Consider the following 19,662-nt stretch of genomic DNA (forward strand, 5'->3'; position numbering starts at 1 on the left):
GAAAGAGGAACAGAGAGAGAAGACATTAATAAAGCTATACAGACACTAAAACTATTTCATCTAGGTTGTTTAAAGAATTTAGTAAGACAAATAAAGTAACAAGTAAAAGATGAAGGAAGCCTTGATTTCACTCCCCCAAAAAGGGGGAGGAAAAAGAGAAAAACCTCTAAATAAGTAACTCTTACAAGTCAACAAGAAAAAAAGGGAACAGTGGGCATATAATATGATCAGACAACTCCGGAAAATATATAGATGTTCAGGAACCACTTGAAAGATATTCAACCTGACCAGTAATTCAAGAAAGGAAAATAGGGTTAGCTGTGTATTTCACCTAATAATTTGATAATTTCTCTTATTTAAATATAATCATCTCAATAAGGATTTAGTGAGGGGCACTCTTACATTCTATCAGAGGGTATATTGAAACCTTTGTGGAAAACACAGGTAATAGAGCCTTTATAAAAAGCTTTTAACTTATGGACTGGTAGTATCTTAGCTATCTAGCATAGGGAAGTGATTCAGCAGAAGATACACTACAAGGATACTCATTTTCTCTAACGAAACATTGGAAAGGCTCTAAAAAGTTGTTGTTATGCTACGTCCTCCTGATGGAAAAATGTGCGGCCGTTAAAAATCATGAAGAAAGGGGTGCCTGGGTGGCTAGTCAGTGGAGCATCCCACTTCGGCTCAGGTCATGATCTCACAATCCGTGAGTTCGAGCCACACATCAGGCTCTCTGCTGTCAGCACAGAGCCCCCCTTCAGTTCCTCTGTCCACCCCTCCCCACCTCAACCCCTCCCCCTGCTCATGCGCTCTCAAAAATGAACTTCAAAAAATAATGAAAAAAAATGGCAACGGGAAAAAATTATACCACGTGAAAAAAAGATCTAAAACTATGATCTGTTTTCGAACAACTCACGGGAAGAATAAAATGTTCTGCAGTGTTAACACGAGCTATCAGTAGGTGATAAGATAGGTAATTTTCGTCGTCGTCTTCATACTTTTTCACAGTTTCTTCATTAGCTTCTAGGCGATAAGTCGGCGAGATCTGGATGGTGCTTCAGCGGCCGAAGAACCTTTTCCTCTCGAAAGCACCAAGCTGCACTGCATCGTGCTCACTCGCAGGACCCTTGAAGAGGCAGCTTGACTGCGAAGCCCGGACAGTGCCCGCCCACCCCTTGCCTAGGACGACAGCCTTCCTCCCACCTTTCCTCCAGGTCAGCAGTGAATCGGCCGCTAGTGGTGTCCTTAGCCGCCTCCATCACACCGCGCTCTTCCGTGTCTGGTGTTCAAACACCCAGGATGTGCTGTTTGTCCCGGGGAACGGGGTGAAACACAGATCCTGACGTGTGCCACGCGGACCTCCGAACTGTGCCCTCGGCCCCTTTGTTTTGGGGATGGCTTGGCCGAGACGTGGACAGAGGGAGGGCCTTGCTCAGCAGTCCACCCGTGAGCACGCGTGGGGTCAGAACCCCGTCTTCCGTCTCCACCAACTGTCCCCATCCAGTGACACGGCGTCACCTGAACTCCGTCGCTGCAGGCTTACTTATTTTATTGCGCTTCACAGATAATGCAGGGGAGGGGGGAGGCGGGGCGGACACTTCCACAAATTAAAGGTATATTTGTGTGGTCACCTGTGATCAGTGATCTTTGATGTTACTATTATCATTGTTACGGGTGCCACAAACCACACCCATACAGGACGGTGAACCTTATTGATAAACTGTGTTCTGATGGCTCCAGCGACCGGCCGTTCCCCCCCCCGTCTCTCTCCCTCTCCTTGCACCTCCCGATTCCCCGAGCCACAATATTGAAATTAGGCCAGTTAATAACCCTACGGTGGCCTCTTAAGTGTGCAAGTAAAAGGAAGAGTTGCACATCTCTCATTTAAATTTTTTTTTTTTTTAACATTTATTCATTTTTGAGACAGAGCATGAACAGGGGAAGGTCAGAGAGAGAGGGAGACACAGAATCTGAAACAGGCTCCAGGCTTTGAGCTGTCAGCACGGAGCCCAACGCGGGGCTCGAACTCATGGACCGCGAGATCATGACCTGAGCCGAAGGTGGACACTCCACAACTGAGCCACCCAGACGTCCCGCACATCTCTCATTTTAAACCAAAAGCTAGAAATGTTTAGCGAGGAACACATGGAAAGCCAAGGTAGGCCAAAAGTGAGGCCTCTTGCACCAGTTAGCTGAGATGTGAACGCAAAGGGAAAGTTCTTGAAGGAAACTAATAGTGCCCTCCGGTGAACACACAAATGATAAAGCAAAACAGCCTTACTGCTCGTGTGGAGGAAGTTGTGGTCTAGATAGATCATCAGCCAACCACCACATTCCCTTATACCAGGAAACCTCAGCCAGAGCAAGGCCTTAACTCTTCAATCCTATGAAGGGTGGGAAAGGTGAGCAAGCCGCAGAAGAGAAGTTCAAAGCTGCCAGAGGTTAGTCAGGAGGTTTAAGGAAAGACGTCTCCATATCATAAAAGTCCAATTCAAAGCAAGCTATCTAGAAGATCCAGCTAAGCTAACTAATGAAGGCGGCCACACTAAACATTTTCCATGTGAATGAAACAGCCTTCTACTGGAAGAAGATGCCTTCTAGGACTGTGATAGCTAGAGAACAGTCAATGCCTGGCTTCAAAGGACAGGCTGACTTGTTAGGAGCTAATGTAGCAGTGACTTTAATTGGAAGCCGATGCTCATTTACCATTCCCCAAATCCCAGGGCCCTTGAGAATTACACTAAATCCACTGTGTGCTCTATAAAATGGGACAGCTAAGCCTGGGTGACGGCACATCTGTTTACAACATAATCTGCTAAATATTTTAAGCCCCTGTTGAGACCTGTTCAGGAAAAAAAATCATTTCAAAATATTACCGCTTATCGACAATGTATACCCAGTGAAGACGTGCAATGAGATGAATGTTACTTTCAGGCCTGTTAACAACAGGCAGGTCTGTTCTACAGCCCACGGATCAAGGAGTAATTTCGACTTTCGAGTCTTATTTAAGAAATACATTTTGAAAAGCTGTAGCTGTCTCATAATTCCTCTGATGGATTTGGGCAAGGTAAATTGAAAACCTAAAAAGGATTCACCATTCTAGATGCCATGAAAACATTCATGATTTACGGGAAGAGGTCAAAATATCAACATGGAGTTTGGAAGAAGTTCATTCCAGCCCTCATGGATGATGTGGGGGGTTTCAAGACATCAGTGGAGGAAGTCACTGCAGATGTGATAGAAACAGCAGGAGAGTTAGAATTGGAAGGGCAGCCTGAAGACGGGACTGATTTGCTACAATCTCACAATAAAACTTGAGCGGGTGGGCAGTTGCTTCTTATGGATGAGCTAAGAAAGTGAGTTTCTCAAGATGGAACCTACTGGTGAAGATTGTTGAAATGACAAGGTTTAGAATATCTCATAAATTTAGCTCACAAAGCAGGAGTAGAGGTTGAGAGGATTCACTCCAATTTTGAAAGAAGTTCTACTGTGGGTAAAACACTACCAAACAGCATCACATGCTAGAGAAATGATTCCTGAAAGGAATGGTCAATCAATGGTGTGCAATTCATTGTTGTCTTATTTTAAGAAACTGCCCCAGCCACCCCAACCCTCAGCAAACACCACACTGATTAACCAACCAGCAGCCATCAACACTGAGGCAAGACCCTGCACCAACAAAAAGATTAAAACTCACCGAGCACTCAAATAATGGTTAGCATTTTTTAGCAATAAAGTATTTTTTAATTATGGTACATCGATTTTTTTTTTAGACATAATCCTATAGCACACTTAATCAACTACACTGTAGGGTAAACACAACTTTCATATGCACTGGGAAACCAAGAAATTCACTCGCTTTGTTGCAATTGTGGTGGTCTGGAAACCAAAATTCTCCAAGGTATGCCTATATATGAAAGCTGATTCTAAAAAAGAATAACAGACAAAGAAAGGGACATTACTTGTTGACATAATAGAATTAATCAATAGACCCTCCTTCCCTCACCTACCAACATGACAGCTGTAAAATAAATGCTCTGGAAACCATCCACTTGGAACTATGGCACCAGGTCGCTTACCAGTTAGCAGGAGGAGAAACGATAAGAATGAAACAAAGCTGAGCTATTATATAGTAAGACGACCAGTTGAATCACTTTCAAAATACTCACCTGCTTAGCTGCATATCAATAGGGACAAACTAAAATCGAAATGAGGCATCTAGTGAATTCTAGAATATTTGGACTAAAGTCATTTGAAAGAATGCTGAAGAATATTTACTCCATAAAGTTTTGCACTGGTCTTGCATGAATATTTTTACATCTTGTTGATAACTTTTAAAAAACTGTTGCTGTGAGCAAGCTGTTCCCAAAGTGAGTGCAAAATTTCAAGGTGTTAATTGTATCAAAACAAGTTTTAGTGAGACGTATATAAAAAAGAAAAGGGGGTAGAGACAAGAAAAAGAGAAGAGAGAAAGAAAGAAAGAAAAAGAGAAAGAAAAAAAAAATGAAAGGCTCCCATTTGCAGACCTGTACCTTAGCCCTGCAGAAAAATAAAAGGCGATTTCACCTTTGGACACCATTTCAGAAAATGCTGTCGTCTATATCTTACTTAATCCTAACAGCCCTGTTAGGCTGGTCATTTCACTCCTGTTTTACAGCCAATTTAACAGCTGAGGTAAGGTCAAAACATTATCCCAATCTCCCACAAATGGCTGCAGAGCTGGGATTCAAGGCCAAATCTGCTGAGTGCCCAGAACCTCCAAGTTGTATGAAGCTCCTGGGTCACATCCATTTTTGAGGCAATTAAATACACACACACACACACACACACACACACACACACACACACACACACGGCGCCTGGGTGGCTCAGTCAGCTAAGCTGCCATCTCTTGATTTCTGTTGGGGTCACGATCGCACCATTGGTGAGTTCAAGCCCCGGAGACTGGCTCCATGTTGACAGTGCAGAGCCTGCCTCGGATTCCGTCTCCCCCGCCCTCTGCCCCTCCCCTGTCTGCCCCTCCCCCATGCTCTCTCTCTAAATAAATACAGTGTGTATATATATAAAAAAAAAAAAAAATGCTGCATGGGTTAAATATCTACCTTTAACAAGTTATTGTGTAGAACACAAAGCATTTCAATAGAATCAGACTGCTCCAAGACAAGGGCAGGATATATAGTCCACAAGGTCATTTGTGGTCCTGTGATAAGACAAACTGAATGTCATCTTTTAATTTGTAGGTTTAGCTGGGCACCTGCATGTATAATCTCGTTTGGAAAGGTCAAAGCCTTTCGCTGGGAATGTGGATGACACCCCTGCCAGCCCCCAGGTCTCCCGGAACTGCTACCAAACAGCCCCTAAAGCCAGCTGAGCCCCATGAATCAAGCAGCAACTGGACAGTGAGGACCACACGCGCTGTCGTTCCAGCGTCCTGGACACGAAACTCCATGGCCACAGCTGCTCTTTGCGCTGCAGGATTGTCACGTCCTGGTCAGACCATCCCACAGGGTAACGTGTGTGTGAGCTTTCCTGGATCAGCGGATTCAGCAGTATTTCCAGCGGTCCGCGTCAGGTGACCCCTGGGGGGTGTTTCCAGTTTCGGAATCAAAGAGAGGAAAGGGAGCAGGGGTCGTTTGGCCCCTGTGTCAAGGCCTCAGGAGGCCTCGAAGAGAACTCGCCCTGCACGAGAGAACAGGGCGCGGACGCAAGCAGAGCGGGCACACCACCCTGGCCCCACGGCCCGGCAGAGCCCGCCCCGCGCGGGAAACCGGCGGCCCCGCCCCCACCCCAGGAACGCTCCGCCCCGCGCCCTAGGCCACGCCCCTGAAGAGTTCGCTCTGGCCCCAACTCCTTGGCAACCAGAGGGACGCTTTCTCCTTAGCTACCCGTGCGGCTGCCACCAAGGGTGAGGAAGAGGAAGTTACTGCACCCATGGAGAAAGTTATCCGGATCCAGAGGGTGTTTATAAACCTGCTGGATTCATACAGCAGCGGGAACATCGGGAAGGTGAGCAGCGGAGGGTCAGAGTGGAGTCCCAGACCCCAGCTCCCGGTCCCCTGCCCCGGACTCCCGAACCCCCGAACCCAGCGAGGGTCTGTGCCACGGGGCGCTGTCAGAGGCTCCCCTTAAGAGAGGGTTCCTGGTCCTGGGCACCAGTCTGCATGCAGAGCTCCAGCTGGAAGCCCAGGTGTTTGCAGGAGGGAGTCCGAGGGCAGAGAGGTGAGGGTGCAGGGAACCAGGCCGCAGGGCAGCAGGCAGGGAGCCCAGGGCCCGAGAGACTTGGCGACTGACAAAAATGTTTTCTTTCTTTCTTTTTTAAAATGTTGTATTTATTTTTGAGAAAGCCAGAGAGAGTGTGAGCAGGGGAGGGTGAGAGACAGAGGGAGACAGAGAATCTGAAGCAGGCTCCAGGCTTCGAGCTGTCAGCACAGAGCCTGACATGGGGCTCAAACTCACAACCTGTGAGATCATGACCTGAGCTGAAGTCGGACCCTTAACCGACTGAGCCATCCAGGCGCCCCCAGAAATGTTTCTTTTAAAATCAGAAGGAACCAAATGAAACGTTAGAGTCAAAGATTGTGGGTCTCTATGGCAATACAGTCATGAAATACAATTTTTCATTTTTTGGGGGGGGGGGAGGAAAAGGCCCATGAAAGTCAGAAGGTGGGCCTGTTCAGCAGTTAAATGGTGCCTCAGGCGTGCTCAGCACTCCACTGATATTTGTTGCATAAATTAAAGCAGAATCCAACACAAAGGCCCACATCTGGGGGCAGGGAGGGGGTGGAGGTCAGGCTCTTGGTTTATATTCCAAATCCAATGAAAGCTACTGGATTATTGTACAAAGAGAGGTGAACCTGATTGAGATTAGGAGAGTGGGAGGGAAGAGAATTTAGCTTTTTACTTTACCCCCCTTTTGAGCTCTGATTATTTTTTTACAGTATAATATTTTTAGAGCAAATTTTCTTTTCTTTCCATTTGTAGAGATCTTTTGCAAAAGCTTATCAGTAACAGAATTTTCAGTTCTTCCTTAATTCACCTGGACCTCTAGTTCTGGCCTTTTAGGTAATTGCTGTTCTCTGTACCAAGCACCATGTGAGTGGGAATAAGAAGTCTATAAAAGAAATGGAGGCCAGGTCTCTGGTCTTCAGGTTCCCGGCCCAGCTGGGCAACGCCACCCGCTCCCCACAGCCCCTGCTGCCCCCTCTCTGTCCCCGGGACGGAGCAGTGTGGTGGGCGTGGTATGTGTGCAGCCTTGAGATCCCAGGGTCCAGCTGTACCCCTCCCTGCCCGTGCAATCTTGGGCAAGTTACTTCCAGCTGGGCATCTCTTTCCTCATCTGTGAAATGAGATAATAAAATGGAATATGTATGTTTGAGAGAGAAATGAAAATATACATGACATACTTGGAAGAATTATCTTCCAGTAAGAGGTTGAACCTGCTAATCTTGCATTACTAACTCAAAGTGACGTTTATCAAAATAAATGAGGTGGGACTTCCTGTTTGTTTCGTTTTGGTTTGCTTTTCCTCCCACGGTGTAATAATATCATGATTACATACACGTTTAATATGGAAATTAAAACCATTCTTATAAAGTATACATACATATTATATATACATACATATACGTTTGTGTACACACACACACACACACACACACACACAAACACACGTGTATATATGAAACTCTTTAACATTTCTTAAGCCACTCCCAAGGATAACTTCTGTAAAATAAAAAGCGAAACTTCGCCAACTTCATTCTATTTCATTACTTGTAAAGGTAGCCACTGGCCACATGTGGCTATTGAACGTTTCAATGTGGCGAATCCAAATGGAGATTAGCCTATCGTCAGTGTAAAATGCACATCGAATTTCAAAGACTTAGTGTGAACAAAAAGGAACATAAAAGATCTCATTAATAATTTTTTTCCACTGATTACATGTTAAACTGATAATATTTTGAATCTGTTGGGTAAAGAAAACACTATTTAAATTAGTTACACTGGTTTCTTTTTACTGCTGTTAATGTGGCAACTAGCCAATTTAACTTACCTGAGTTGATCACATTACACTGCTACATTTCTATTAGACAAGATCATCGTGGTGACCGCAGCCCTGCTCTGCCCGTTGCCAGAGCAGGGCAATATTCTTAACACCTTCTTTAAGTTCTCTGGGCCTGGCTTCCTCATCTATAAAAGAGAGTGCCATTGGGGCACCCGGGTGGCTCAGTTGGTTGGGCATCTGACTCTTGATTTCGGCTCAGGTCATGATCTCCAGGATGGGGAGGTCAAGCCCTGCATCAGGCTCTGCACTGACAGTGCGGAGCCTGCTTGAGATTCCCCCTCTCTCTCTGCCCCTCCCTTGCATGCACTCTCTCTTTCTCAAAAATAAATAATAAATTTTAGAAACACTTTAAAATTAGAGTGCCATAATACCCACTTGGCCGTGTTACTGGGGTCATTGTTAGTTTCAGCAAACCACCAGGGTAAAACGCATCGGCTATGCACATGGGGTACCTCTAGCAAGCCCTCAAGGATGGTCGGTGTTTAGAATCATTCCAACTGTCTACCCTTTCTCTAAGTTGTCCTTAGTATTTTCTTAGCAAGTTTGTGTTTTCTTGCAGTTCCTGTCTAACTGTGTAGTCGGGGCTTCACTTGAAGAAATCACAGAAGAAGAGGAAGAAGAAGAAAGTAAGTCAGCCATGGAAGCCTCATCCAAACTGAAGGACGGCACGTTCCAGATCGTGGGTACGCTTTCCAAGCTCGAAGGCGTTCCGCCCAACTTTGCCGTGGAGACATACAGCGTAAGTCCAGGTGGCTTTTGCTAAGAGTTGACCAAGGGCAGAGTCACCTTGCGCTCCAACACCTTCACGATATGCTGTTATTCTCTGCTTCTCCTTCTCTCTTCCGCACACATGGGGGTGCAAGAAGGTGTGGGACAGGTGGAGGCAGGTCTTTCTCCCCTGACGGAGAACAACCATTGTCTCCACTTTGAATGTGTGCCTGGAGCAAAGAATTTGAATTAGATACTCCTGGAAGGGATAGATCTAATCTGGACTTGCAGACTCATAGAATCTTCTAACCTGTGTTCAAAATGCATGCTGCCCCTCACTACCCAACTATGGTGGGCGCTTTCTGGGAGGGAGAAACCTCCTTTGGTAATAAGCCACTAGGAAAGAACATATCATTATGTTGCTGTCTTACTGAGAAACTGTGCGGCCGTTGTTGAACCCAACTCTGTGCTCGGGAGCTAAAATATAACACGGAGACGGAGTGTGGGGATAAAGAGGAACGATAGTTTTATTACTTTGCCAGGCAAAGGAGGCTACAGCGGGCTAATGCCTTCAAAACTGCAGACCCTTCCGGTTAAGAAATGGGCAGGAGACACGAACAGACGTTTTTCCAACAAGACATCCAGATGGCTGACACGTGGAAAGATGCTCAACATCACTCATCATCAGGGAAATACGAATCAAAATCACATTGAGATACCACCTCACACCTGCCAGAATGGCTAAAATCAACAACACAGGGGAAAGAAATCAAATCAAATCAACAACACGGGAAACAACGGGTTGGCGAGGATGTGGAGAAAGGGGAGCCCTCTTACACTGCTGGTGGAAATGCTGGTAGCACGGAGGCTGCTCGGATTCTCTCTCTCCCTCTCTCTCTGCCCCTCCTCCTCTCTCTCTCTCTCTCTCAAAAATAAATAAATAACCTTAAAAAAAAAGTTAAAAATAGAACCACCCTACAAGCCAGCAATTGCACTACTAGGTTTTTACCCACAGGATATAAAACTACTGATTCAAAGGATCCTGATGTTTATAGCAGCTTCATCAACAATAGCCAAATTATGGATAGAGCCCAAAGTCCACTGACTGATGAACAGATAAGAAGATGTGGTGTGTGTGTGTGTGTGTGTGTGTGTGTGTGTGTATATATATATATATATATATATATATATATATATATATATATATATAATGGAATATTACTCGGCCATTAGAAAGAATGAAATCTTGCCATTTGCAACGACGTGGATGGAGCTAGAGATTTTTATGCTAAGTGAAATAAGTCAGAGAAAGACAAATACCGTATGATGTCACTCATATGAAAACAGATGAGGGGCACCTGGGGGGCTCAGTCGGTTGAGCGTCCGACTTTGGCTCAGGTCATAATCTCGCAGTTCAGGAGTTCGAGCCCCACATCAGACTAGCTCCTGTCAGCCTGTCAGCACAGAGCCTGCTTCAGATTCTCTGTCCCCCTCTCTCTGCTCCTCCCCCCGCTTGCACTCTCCCAAAAATAAATAATTTTCTTAAAATAAATAAAACAGATGAATATAGGAAGGAAAGAGAGAGAGAGAGAGAGAGAGAGAGAGAGAGAGAGAGAGAGAGAGAGAAGTAAACCAGGAAACAGACTCTTAACTATCGAGAACAAACAGTTCCCGGAGGGGTGCAGTGGGGGTGCGTGGGCTAACTGGGTGATGGGCATTAAGGAGGACGCTTGCCGTGTTGATCGACAGATGTTGTATGTAAGTGACGAACCACTAAATTCTACGTCTGAAACTAATATTACACTGTACGTTACGTAACCGGCATTTAAACAAAAACTTGAAAACAACAACAGCAGCAAACTGCAGACCCGCCCTTCAAGGCGGTCTCAGGGCTGGCACCTGCCATCCAAGTCTGGTTACTAAGTGTACATTGAGGTCAGTGGGATGTCAGAATCCATACCGTGTTCCTGGAGCAAAGGATTCTACAGAGAAACAAGTGAAGAGGAGAGGGGGGCTTCAAGAACAAAGAGGAGAAGCATCTGTTCCCTTTCGAGTCAAGCCTTGCTGAACCACCAGTGTGTCCAACTTAATTTCCGACCGTCTTCACGTTTCTCTAGCAGTTTCACTGCCCCCGCATGACAAACTCTACGCACACAACCTGAGACATTTGAATGCCTCCAGTAGGGGTGTCTGCCTCTCATCGGCCTGCCTGCCGCTCTTCAGACCCTGCCATACAGCTCTGCACACGCCGTACCCTGGAACAGACTTTCCTCTGCCAACCCCACCCAGCCCTGTTCGTTCCGCAAGACTTAACTCAGGATGTCATCTCCTCCAGGAAGCCCTCGGTGATTCCCACTTCTTCCCCACTCCCAGTTTGGAATCTGAGCTCTTTTCTTGGACTCCCACAGCATCTTCACCTGCCTACATCATCCCACTTTTCCCACTCCATTGTTACTATCTGTCTGTTGTGGGTCACACTGCCCCAGATGGTTAGCCTTAAGAATAGACCGAGCAGGGGCGCCTGGGTGGCGCAGTCGGTTAAGCGTCCGACTTCAGCCAGGTCACGATCTCGCGGTCCGTGAGTTCGAGCCCCGCGTCAGGCTCTGGGCTGATGGCTCGGAGCCTGGAGCCTGTTTCCGATTCTGTGTCTCCCTCTCTCTCTGCCCCTCCCCCGTTCATGCTCTGTCTCTCTCTGTCCCAAAAATAAATAAAAAAAACATTGAAAAAAAAAAAATTAAAAAAAAAAAAAAGAATAGACCGAGCCTCACTTGTTGCCCTGTTTATCCGTGCATCTTTGGCACGTAGCACATTAACTGGCTGAAAGCAGCCCTCGATAAACACTTGTGAAATGAATGAAAGAGTCCTCTCCCCCCAACCTGCCATCTTAGGGAACTTTCTCCACCACTTACCCCCTTTCACCCTCTCCTGGGTCTTCAGTCACCACTGGCTTCTTTCTTTCTGCCTATACATGTGTTCAGTGCGCACATCTTTTGAACTTCATTCGGCCTTCCTGGTGGCTACCAGCCTCTTTCTCCGCCCCTGTCCCCTGCCCCCTCAGCGAGGGTCCAGCCACAGGAAATACCCTGACCCGTGTCACTGGTCTAATTCCCGGCTGGCCTAATTCCCAGAGTCCTATCTTACCTGGCTTCCCAGGAGAAAGTCTCCTTCCCTCTTCTGCGGTCTTTACCCCCTGACTTCCCTCGTGCATCTGAGCACTCCTTGTTTCACTGGCTCCTTTTCCTCGTTCTGCCCTTTAAACGCGCTTTTCCCCAGAACTCCCTCCTTTCTCATAACGGATGTCCCTCCTCAAGCTTCTCTGGTCCTATGGCTCCAGCTCCCCCATACGGGCCAATGCCTTTCAAATCTGTCTCCAGCCCTGTTGACCAGCAAATCCAACTGCCCCCCGGTGCACTCCCCCAGATGTCCTGCTGGCACTTCTAGTTCAATGGGCCCCCAAATGAAATTTATTTCCCTCCTCTACAAAACCACTCTGCCTTTCAGCCTCCTAATTTTGATTAAGGACCTAGATCTGTTTGGGCTGTTTGGGGCTGCAAGTCATAGGGGGAAAAGGCAAGGCAAACTGGCTTAGTAAAGAAGGAAATTCTTCAGTTTATGTGGCTGGTCGTCTCAGGGAAGATGCGGCTTCAGGGCTGGCGTGATCCAGGGGCTGCAGCTCCTTTTTCTGCCCCTTCCTGGCCTCTCCCTTCCTTTAAGGGTGATGTCACTCTTGGGCTGGGAGCAAGGCGGCAACGGTCCAGGGCCTCACGTTCACACACAGCAACACCGCGGTGAAGGGAACTTCCGGAAGTGCTCAGAGAAAGGAGGATGAACAATCCCGCGGTCCCCTGCAGGCGTCTCCTTGAATCTCACGGTGTGGAAGTGAGTCACATGCCCATTCCTGAACGGATCACTGTACCCTGAGATCAATAAAGCCCAGCCCTGAAGCTAGGGAGTGGAGTTCAGATCCCAGGCTGAGAGGGGAGCACCTGAACAAAATTGGGGTTCTGTCGGGAAAGGGGAACAGGAAATGGACGTTTGTGTCCTCACGCACCCCCCGCTACCGCAGCTGTGGGCTCGTGGCGCCCCCTCTTGGTCACGAGGTCCTCACCTGGGCGCCTTACAGCCTCTCCACGAGGTGCCCCCTTCCCCTTAGCGTGGCCATTTGCGTTAGTTCAGATCTTTACCAGCGCCCACCATTTACACTGGAGTTCGGATCCGTGAACGTGTCTCGAGCGTCCTAAGGATCCACAGAGGCGCGTGGAGCTCACACCTCGCAGGGACTCGCACACAAACACGCAGCCCCACGGCAGTGCAGTGGGCACGACCGCAGAGGTGTGGACACAGCAGCATCTGAAAAGGGCAGTTGATGAGCGCTCGGTCTTAGGTACGGAGCCAGGCAGATGTAGCTGCACACCCTGCCTACCACACAGATCAGCCCCCCCTCCCCCCCGGCCCCCTCAGCTCCTCTGGTCTGGAGATCCCGGAGCCTCCATCCGGGATGGAGGATGGTCCGCTACTGGGAGAAGCTGGGACTGAGGCCCGGCCTCTAGGGCTGAGTAGAGACTGCCAGGCAGATAAGGGGGCAAGGAAATGTCACACAAGGCGGGAACACATGGGGAAGTGCGTGGTATGCTTTAGAATAGGAAAAACATCAGCATAGCTAGAGCATGGGTTGCAGGGAACCAAGGAGAAGAGGCAAGGGTGGCATGAAAGGTGAGAGAGAGCAGAGGATGGAAAACATTAGGCTGGTCTAGTTTGTGGAAGGTGCCTCTGCCTGGCTCAGCAAACCATCCACTATTCCAGGCTCTGCTGAATGAGCTCATATTCACTCTTCAATCCGACTCGAATGTCAACTCCCAGGAGCCTTAATCACATATTCCTCCTGGTCTATCAAACCTCAGATGTACCTCTATGATAGCCCTTTCTATATTGGGGGCTGCCATGTAAGGCTGGGCAGGTTGCACACTGTGCAAGGGCGCCTGCCTAAGGACATGAGTAGGAGCTGTGTTCTGCTGGGTTGAGAGTGCCCCAGAGTAGGTGCCGCCTTATAATTTCCCCACAAAGAGCAGATTGCCTTTTTCTAATTTGTTCAAAGGCTTCTTATATCCTTAGATATGTCCTTGTCTGCATTAGACTATAATTTGCTATAAGTTTTCCCAACAAAACAAACAAAATTTGCTAATTTGCTATAAGTTTTCCCAACAAAACACACACACACACACACACACACACACACACACACACAATGCTCCTTAGTGTAAACAACCAGACATTATTCATTTTGCCTCTATCCTCGGGGTCAAACAAAAGGCCCCCAAATGTTGGATGGGTAAACAAATGAATGCCAAAATGTGGTCACGCAACGTCTGATCAGGATGGCCGTCCTCTTGGAAACGTGCCTGTTTCACCCGAAATCCAGCTATGATTTCACATGCGTGTGCGTGTTTCTTTGGACGCCGCTCTCACATGCTGTCACGGGCTGGAATCATAGATGCTTTCTCTTCTTTCTCTCGGGCAGCATCTGGAGCACATGCCTTCCATTTGTCCAGTGACTTCCTTCCTTCCTTGCCCACGTCATTTCTGAATCTAGATCGGTCTCAGGTGCGTTGGGAGAGCAGGGTCGTCCTGTGTCGTCTCACTATTGAAAAATTAAAAACTGATGTTTGGATCGGCATTTTCAGAGTGTCTTCCCTTCTGCCCATTCAGCCCAGAAAAGAAACAGAATGTATTATGGATTGAACTGTGTCTCCCCGAAAAAAGATCTGTTGAAGCCCTAACCCCAGAAAGCTCACAACGTGACCTATTTGGAGATAGGTCTTCACAGAGGAAATTGAGTTAAAAGGAGGTCATTGGGAAGGACCCCTCATCCAATACGACCGACATCCTTACCAAAAGGGAAAACTTGGACCCAGACACGTATATAGGGAGAACACCTGGGAAGAGGAAGGCGGAGATGTGGTTGATGCATTAACCAGCCAAGGAATCCCAGAGATTTCCTGAGAGGCACCAGAAGCTAGGAGAGAGCCACGGACCTAAATCTCCGTCACAGCCTTCCGAAGGGACCGGCCCTGCCGACACCTCGATCTTGGACTTGTGGCCTCCAGACCGTGGGACATGAATTTCTGTGGTTTAAGCCACTCAGTTTGTGGCCAGGAAGGAACAGCTACCTAAAACACAGTGATCACCGAAGTTACTTTTGTCTAATGTAAGCACTTTTATATTTCCACCCATTAAAAGTTCCTGTGTTTTCGAAATATTCCCAACTGTCGACTGTAATAAGGCACCTTGCATGTACGAAGAGAATGGATGAATGCCATCGTGAGGGTTCTGAAACCATCCACATTCATCACTCATCAGCACTTCTGAGCGATTCAGGATATATAATGGCTCAAGTAATCTTGCATAGAGTTTGCATTAGTTTCAAATGCCTCACACATTTTTCTTCCAGTATGTTCTAATTCTTCCCTTCTGAATTGGGGTTTAAACAGCCTGCAGAAATAGTACCTAAAATCATTATGCAATTTTTTAATCATCTGTTCCCAGCTATTTTCATAAACTTATTTGTTACTTGGAAACTACACACAGAAGAGAGCCAAAATTTCGTTTTAAATAGAAACCCTGCAAATGTTTCCTGTAGGACACTTCATCTGCCGTATATCTAATTTGGAAATTGTCATTCCAGCTAAATATTAAGGTTAGCGCCTTGCAACAAATGACTGTCACATCTCTTTTTCAGAACATCTCTCGGGAGGACCTTCTCATGCGCCTCCTGGAGTGTGACATCATCATATATAACATCACCGAGAACCCACAGCAAGCAGAGGAGGCCATCTGGGCAGTCTCTGGTCAGTGAACTTCTTTCTTTCGTCTCCAGGGATGCTGCTTTTGTGCAACTTACTTAACCCAAGAGTCATCTAATGAACACGAGGCGAATTAGGACTGTGGGAAAACTGACCTGAGACTTACCTAAAACATGAAATGAAATTAGGCTAATGAGGGGCGCCTGGGTGGCTCAGTCGGCCGAGCGTTCAACTTTTGATTTAGGCTCAGGTCATGATCCCAGAGTCGTGGGATCGAGCCCCGTGTTGGGCTCTGAGCGTGCAGCCTACTTAAGATTCTCTCTCTCTCCCTCTGCCCCTCTCCCCCGTTTGTGTGTGCGTGCTCTCTCTCTCTCTCTCTCTCTCTCTCTTTCTCTCTCTCTCTCTCTTTCTCTGATAAAAAAAAAAAGCTGATGAATATTCATCAGCCTTTGGATAGTGTTAAAAGATAAACCGAGGCATATGAGAATCTTCAAGAATTTATTTGAGCAAAACTCGATTCACGAGAGCACGCCGTGCCGGAAGTGGCTTGGAGAGCTTCACCAACAGGGGCCAGGGGAAAGACTTACAGAGCAAAGGCAGAGCAAAGTGAGGAAGTTATTTGATTGGCTATAGTGTACTCAGCTGGCTTACCTGGAAGAGGCTAGTTGACTGTGCCTGGTTGTCCTTAGGTGTTGGTTTCCGAAACTTGCAGCCCGTAACAGACTTAGGTTTTGATTTGTTCATGTGGACTACTATGGCCTTAGAGTCAGCTGAGACCTCATGGCCCCCTTGGTTGATTAAACAATGGGTGGGGCGCCTGAGGGGCTCATTTGGTTAGGCATCCCACTCTTGACTTCGGCTCAGGTCATGATCACACAGTTCGTGAGTTCGAGCCCCCACGTTGGGCTGTGTGCTGACAGTGTGGAGCCTGCTTGGGATTCTCTCTCTCCTCTCTCTGTCCCCTCACCTTAAATAAACAAACTTGAAAAGCAGCTTTTATTAAAAAAAATAAATAAATATATAAAATAAGCAATGGGTGCTTCCAAAGGATAGAACATTTTTTTTAAATGTTTATTTTTTGAGAGAGAGAGAGAGAGAGAGCACAATCAGGGGCAGGACAGAGAGAGAGACAGAGAGAGAGAGGGAATCCCAAGCAGGCTCCATGCTGTCCGTACAGAGCCCGATGCGGGGCTCGAACCCAGGAGCCATGAGATCGTGACCTGAGCCGAAGTCAGACGCTTCACCAACCGGGCCACCCAGGCACCCCAAGGATAGAACATTTTTAATCATTAAAGGAAATAACTTTCAAAATTCAACGTGTATTCATTCTACAGGCACTGCTTAAGGAGGTGCGGTCGAAGATACTGGGGAGATACAAAGACAAATAAGAAAAAGATTATACCCTCAAGGCCCCTGTAGCCCCACAGGAGAGCTAAGGCACACGTGAGGAACTCTGATGCAGGACAGAGAATGGCATATTTATCAGACAGGTATCACAAGGGGGATGTGACTTTAAGAGGAGAGGAGTTATTTCTTAGGTTCCAATAAAACTTCATTTATAAACACAGGCGCTACGTTGCCAACCCTCGAATAAGATGAACAGCAAAGTGACATTTTGGCTTAAATGAAAAGAAATGGGACGGAGCCTCGCGAATGACCGCATCATACTCAGAAGTACCGTCTGCGGATGTGTGAGATTCCTCAGGAGCTTAGAGCGTTTGATTTCTCTGTTTTAACTGTGCCTACATTTCATCCAGTAGGGAACAAATCAAAACCAGGACCATTGTGTCATCTTTTGAAACAGATTCTTTGAAAGCCTACTTTCTGCATTTTGTCCCTTTGCAAACATTTACAGATGATGTATAACCGTGCCTTCTGAAATAATTGCACCACTTAAAAATCATAATTAGAGCTAACGTAATGCATCCTTATTTTGGGTCAGGCTTTGAGAATTGATTTTTCTATGTAATGTATTCTTGTAATTAATTTTTTTTTTTTTCTGAAATGAAACCTGGACATGTTTGGGGGCGTTTGGGTGGCTCAGTTGGTTAAGCGTCTGACTTTGGCTCAGGTCATGATCTCACCGTTCGTGAGTTCAAGCCCGTGTCAGGTTCAGTGCTGACAGCTCAGAGCCTGGAGCCTGCTTTGGATTCTGTGTCTCTGTTTCCCTCTGCCTCTCGCCTGCTCTCTCTCTCTCTCTCTCTCTCTCTCTCTCAATCTCCCAAAAATAAACAGACATTAAAAAACTAAAACAAACCTGAACATGTTTGGAAAATTAAGAAGCACAGTAGGGCTTAGAATAAAAAGTTATGATGCCCTGAATACCCTTTCAACTCTATCCCTATACCCCAAGAGAAACCTCGTTTAACCCACTGATGCTTTTTTTCATACATAAAAATACCAGCATTGATGTCCTCTGATTATGAATTTTAGACGTTAACCACTGCCCTCCAGCTGTGACAGATGGGTTTTAGCTCCTCATAGGACCCCCCACACCCTGTTCCTCAAGAGACCATAATCATTTCTCAAACGTGGACACTGTATCTCCTTCCATGAGCTTTAAAATGTAGAATGTGTGTTATTGCTTCCTCCTTCATTCTCATAAAGAGATTTAATGTACGTTCGTTTGTTTATTTTAAATATAATTTATTGTCAAACTGGTTTCCATACAACACCCAGTGCTCATCCCAACAGGTGCCCTCCTCATTGCCCATCACCCACTTTCCCCTCCCTCCCACCCCCCATCAACCCTCAGTTTATTCTCAGTTTTTAAGAGTCTCTTATGGTTTGGCTCTCTCCCTCTTTTTTTTTTCTTTCCCCTCCCCCATGGTCTTCTGTTAAGTTTCTCAAGTTCCACATATGAGTGAAAACATATGGTATCTGTCTTTCTTGACTTATTTCACTTAGCATAATACCCTCCAGTTCCATCCAAGTTGTTGCAAATGGCAAGATTTCATGCTTGCTCATTGCCAAGTAGTATTCCATGGTATATATAAACCACATCTTCTTTATCCATTCATCAGTTGATGGACATTTAGGCTCTTTCCATAATTTGGCTATTGTTGAAAGTGCTGCTATAAACATTGGGGTCCAAGTGCCCCTATGCATCAGCACTCCTGCCTGTATCCCTCCGGTAAATTCCTAGCAGTGCTATTGCTGGGTCATAGGGTAGATCTATTTTTAATTTTTTGTGGAACCTCCACACTATTTTCCAGACCGGCTGCACCAGTTTGCATTCCCACCAACAGTGCAAGAGGGTTCCAGTTTCTCCACATCCTCGCCAGCATCTATAGTCTCCTGAGTTGTTCATTTTAGCCACTCTGACTGGCGTGAGGTGGTATCTCAGTGTAGTTTTGATTTCTATTTCCCCGATGATGAATAATGTTGAGCATCTTTTCATGTCTGTTGGCCATCTGGATGTCTTCTTTGGAAAAGTGTCTATTCGTGTCTTCTGCCCATTTCTTCACTGGATTATTTGTTTTTTGGGTGTGGAGTTTGGTGAGTTCTTTATATAGATTTTAGATACTAGTCCTTTATCCGCTATGTCACTTGCAAATATCTTTTCCCATTCCGTTGGTTGCCTTTTAGTTTTGTTGATTGTGTCCTTTGTGGTGCAGAAGCTTTTTATCTTCATGAGGTCCCAATAGTTCATTTTTGCTTTTAATTCCCTTGCCTTTGGAGATGTGTCAAGTAAGAAATTGCTGCGGCTGAGGTCAGAGAGGTTTTTTTTCCTGCTTTCTCCTTGAGGGTTTTGATGGCTTCCTGTCTAACATTCAAGTCCTTTATCCATTTGAGTTTATTTTTGTGAATGGTGTAAGAAAGTGGTCTAGTTTCATTCTTCTGCATATTGCTGTCCAGTTCTCCCAGCACCATTTGTTAAAGAGACTGTCTTTGGGGCGCCTGGGTGGCTCAGTCGGTTAAGCGGCCGACTTCGGCCATGATCTCACAGCCCGTGAGTTCGAGCCCCGCGTCGGGCTCTGTGCTGACAGCTCGGAGCCTGGAGCCTGTTTCAGATTCTGTGTCTCCCTCTCTCTGACCCTCCCCCATTCATGCTCTGTCTCTCTCTGTGTCTAAAATAAATAAACGTTA

At 46.5% G+C, this 19,662-nt stretch overlaps 1 protein-coding gene across 1 annotated transcript in view; it reads left to right on the forward strand.

The window, feature by feature from the left end:
• Positions 1-2,389: 2,389 nt before the first annotated feature.
• The window catches only part of AK7 (adenylate kinase 7), a 76,052-nt gene continuing 58,779 nt past the window's right edge, over positions 2,390-19,662 (forward strand). The window contains exons 1-5 of the mRNA XM_019461900.2: positions 2,390-2,444; positions 4,661-4,677; positions 5,818-6,009; positions 8,625-8,804; positions 15,510-15,618. Of these exons, the coding sequence (XP_019317445.2) occupies positions 2,390-2,444; positions 4,661-4,677; positions 5,818-6,009; positions 8,625-8,804; positions 15,510-15,618 (553 nt within the window). The remainder of the gene's footprint in view (positions 2,445-4,660; positions 4,678-5,817; positions 6,010-8,624; positions 8,805-15,509; positions 15,619-19,662) is intronic.

Source organism: Panthera pardus, unplaced genomic scaffold, assembly GCF_024362965.1.
Source record: "Panthera pardus isolate Hobbes unplaced genomic scaffold, ASM2436296v1 HiC_scaffold_24, whole genome shotgun sequence".
NCBI classification, from domain to species: Eukaryota; Metazoa; Chordata; class Mammalia; order Carnivora; family Felidae; genus Panthera; species Panthera pardus.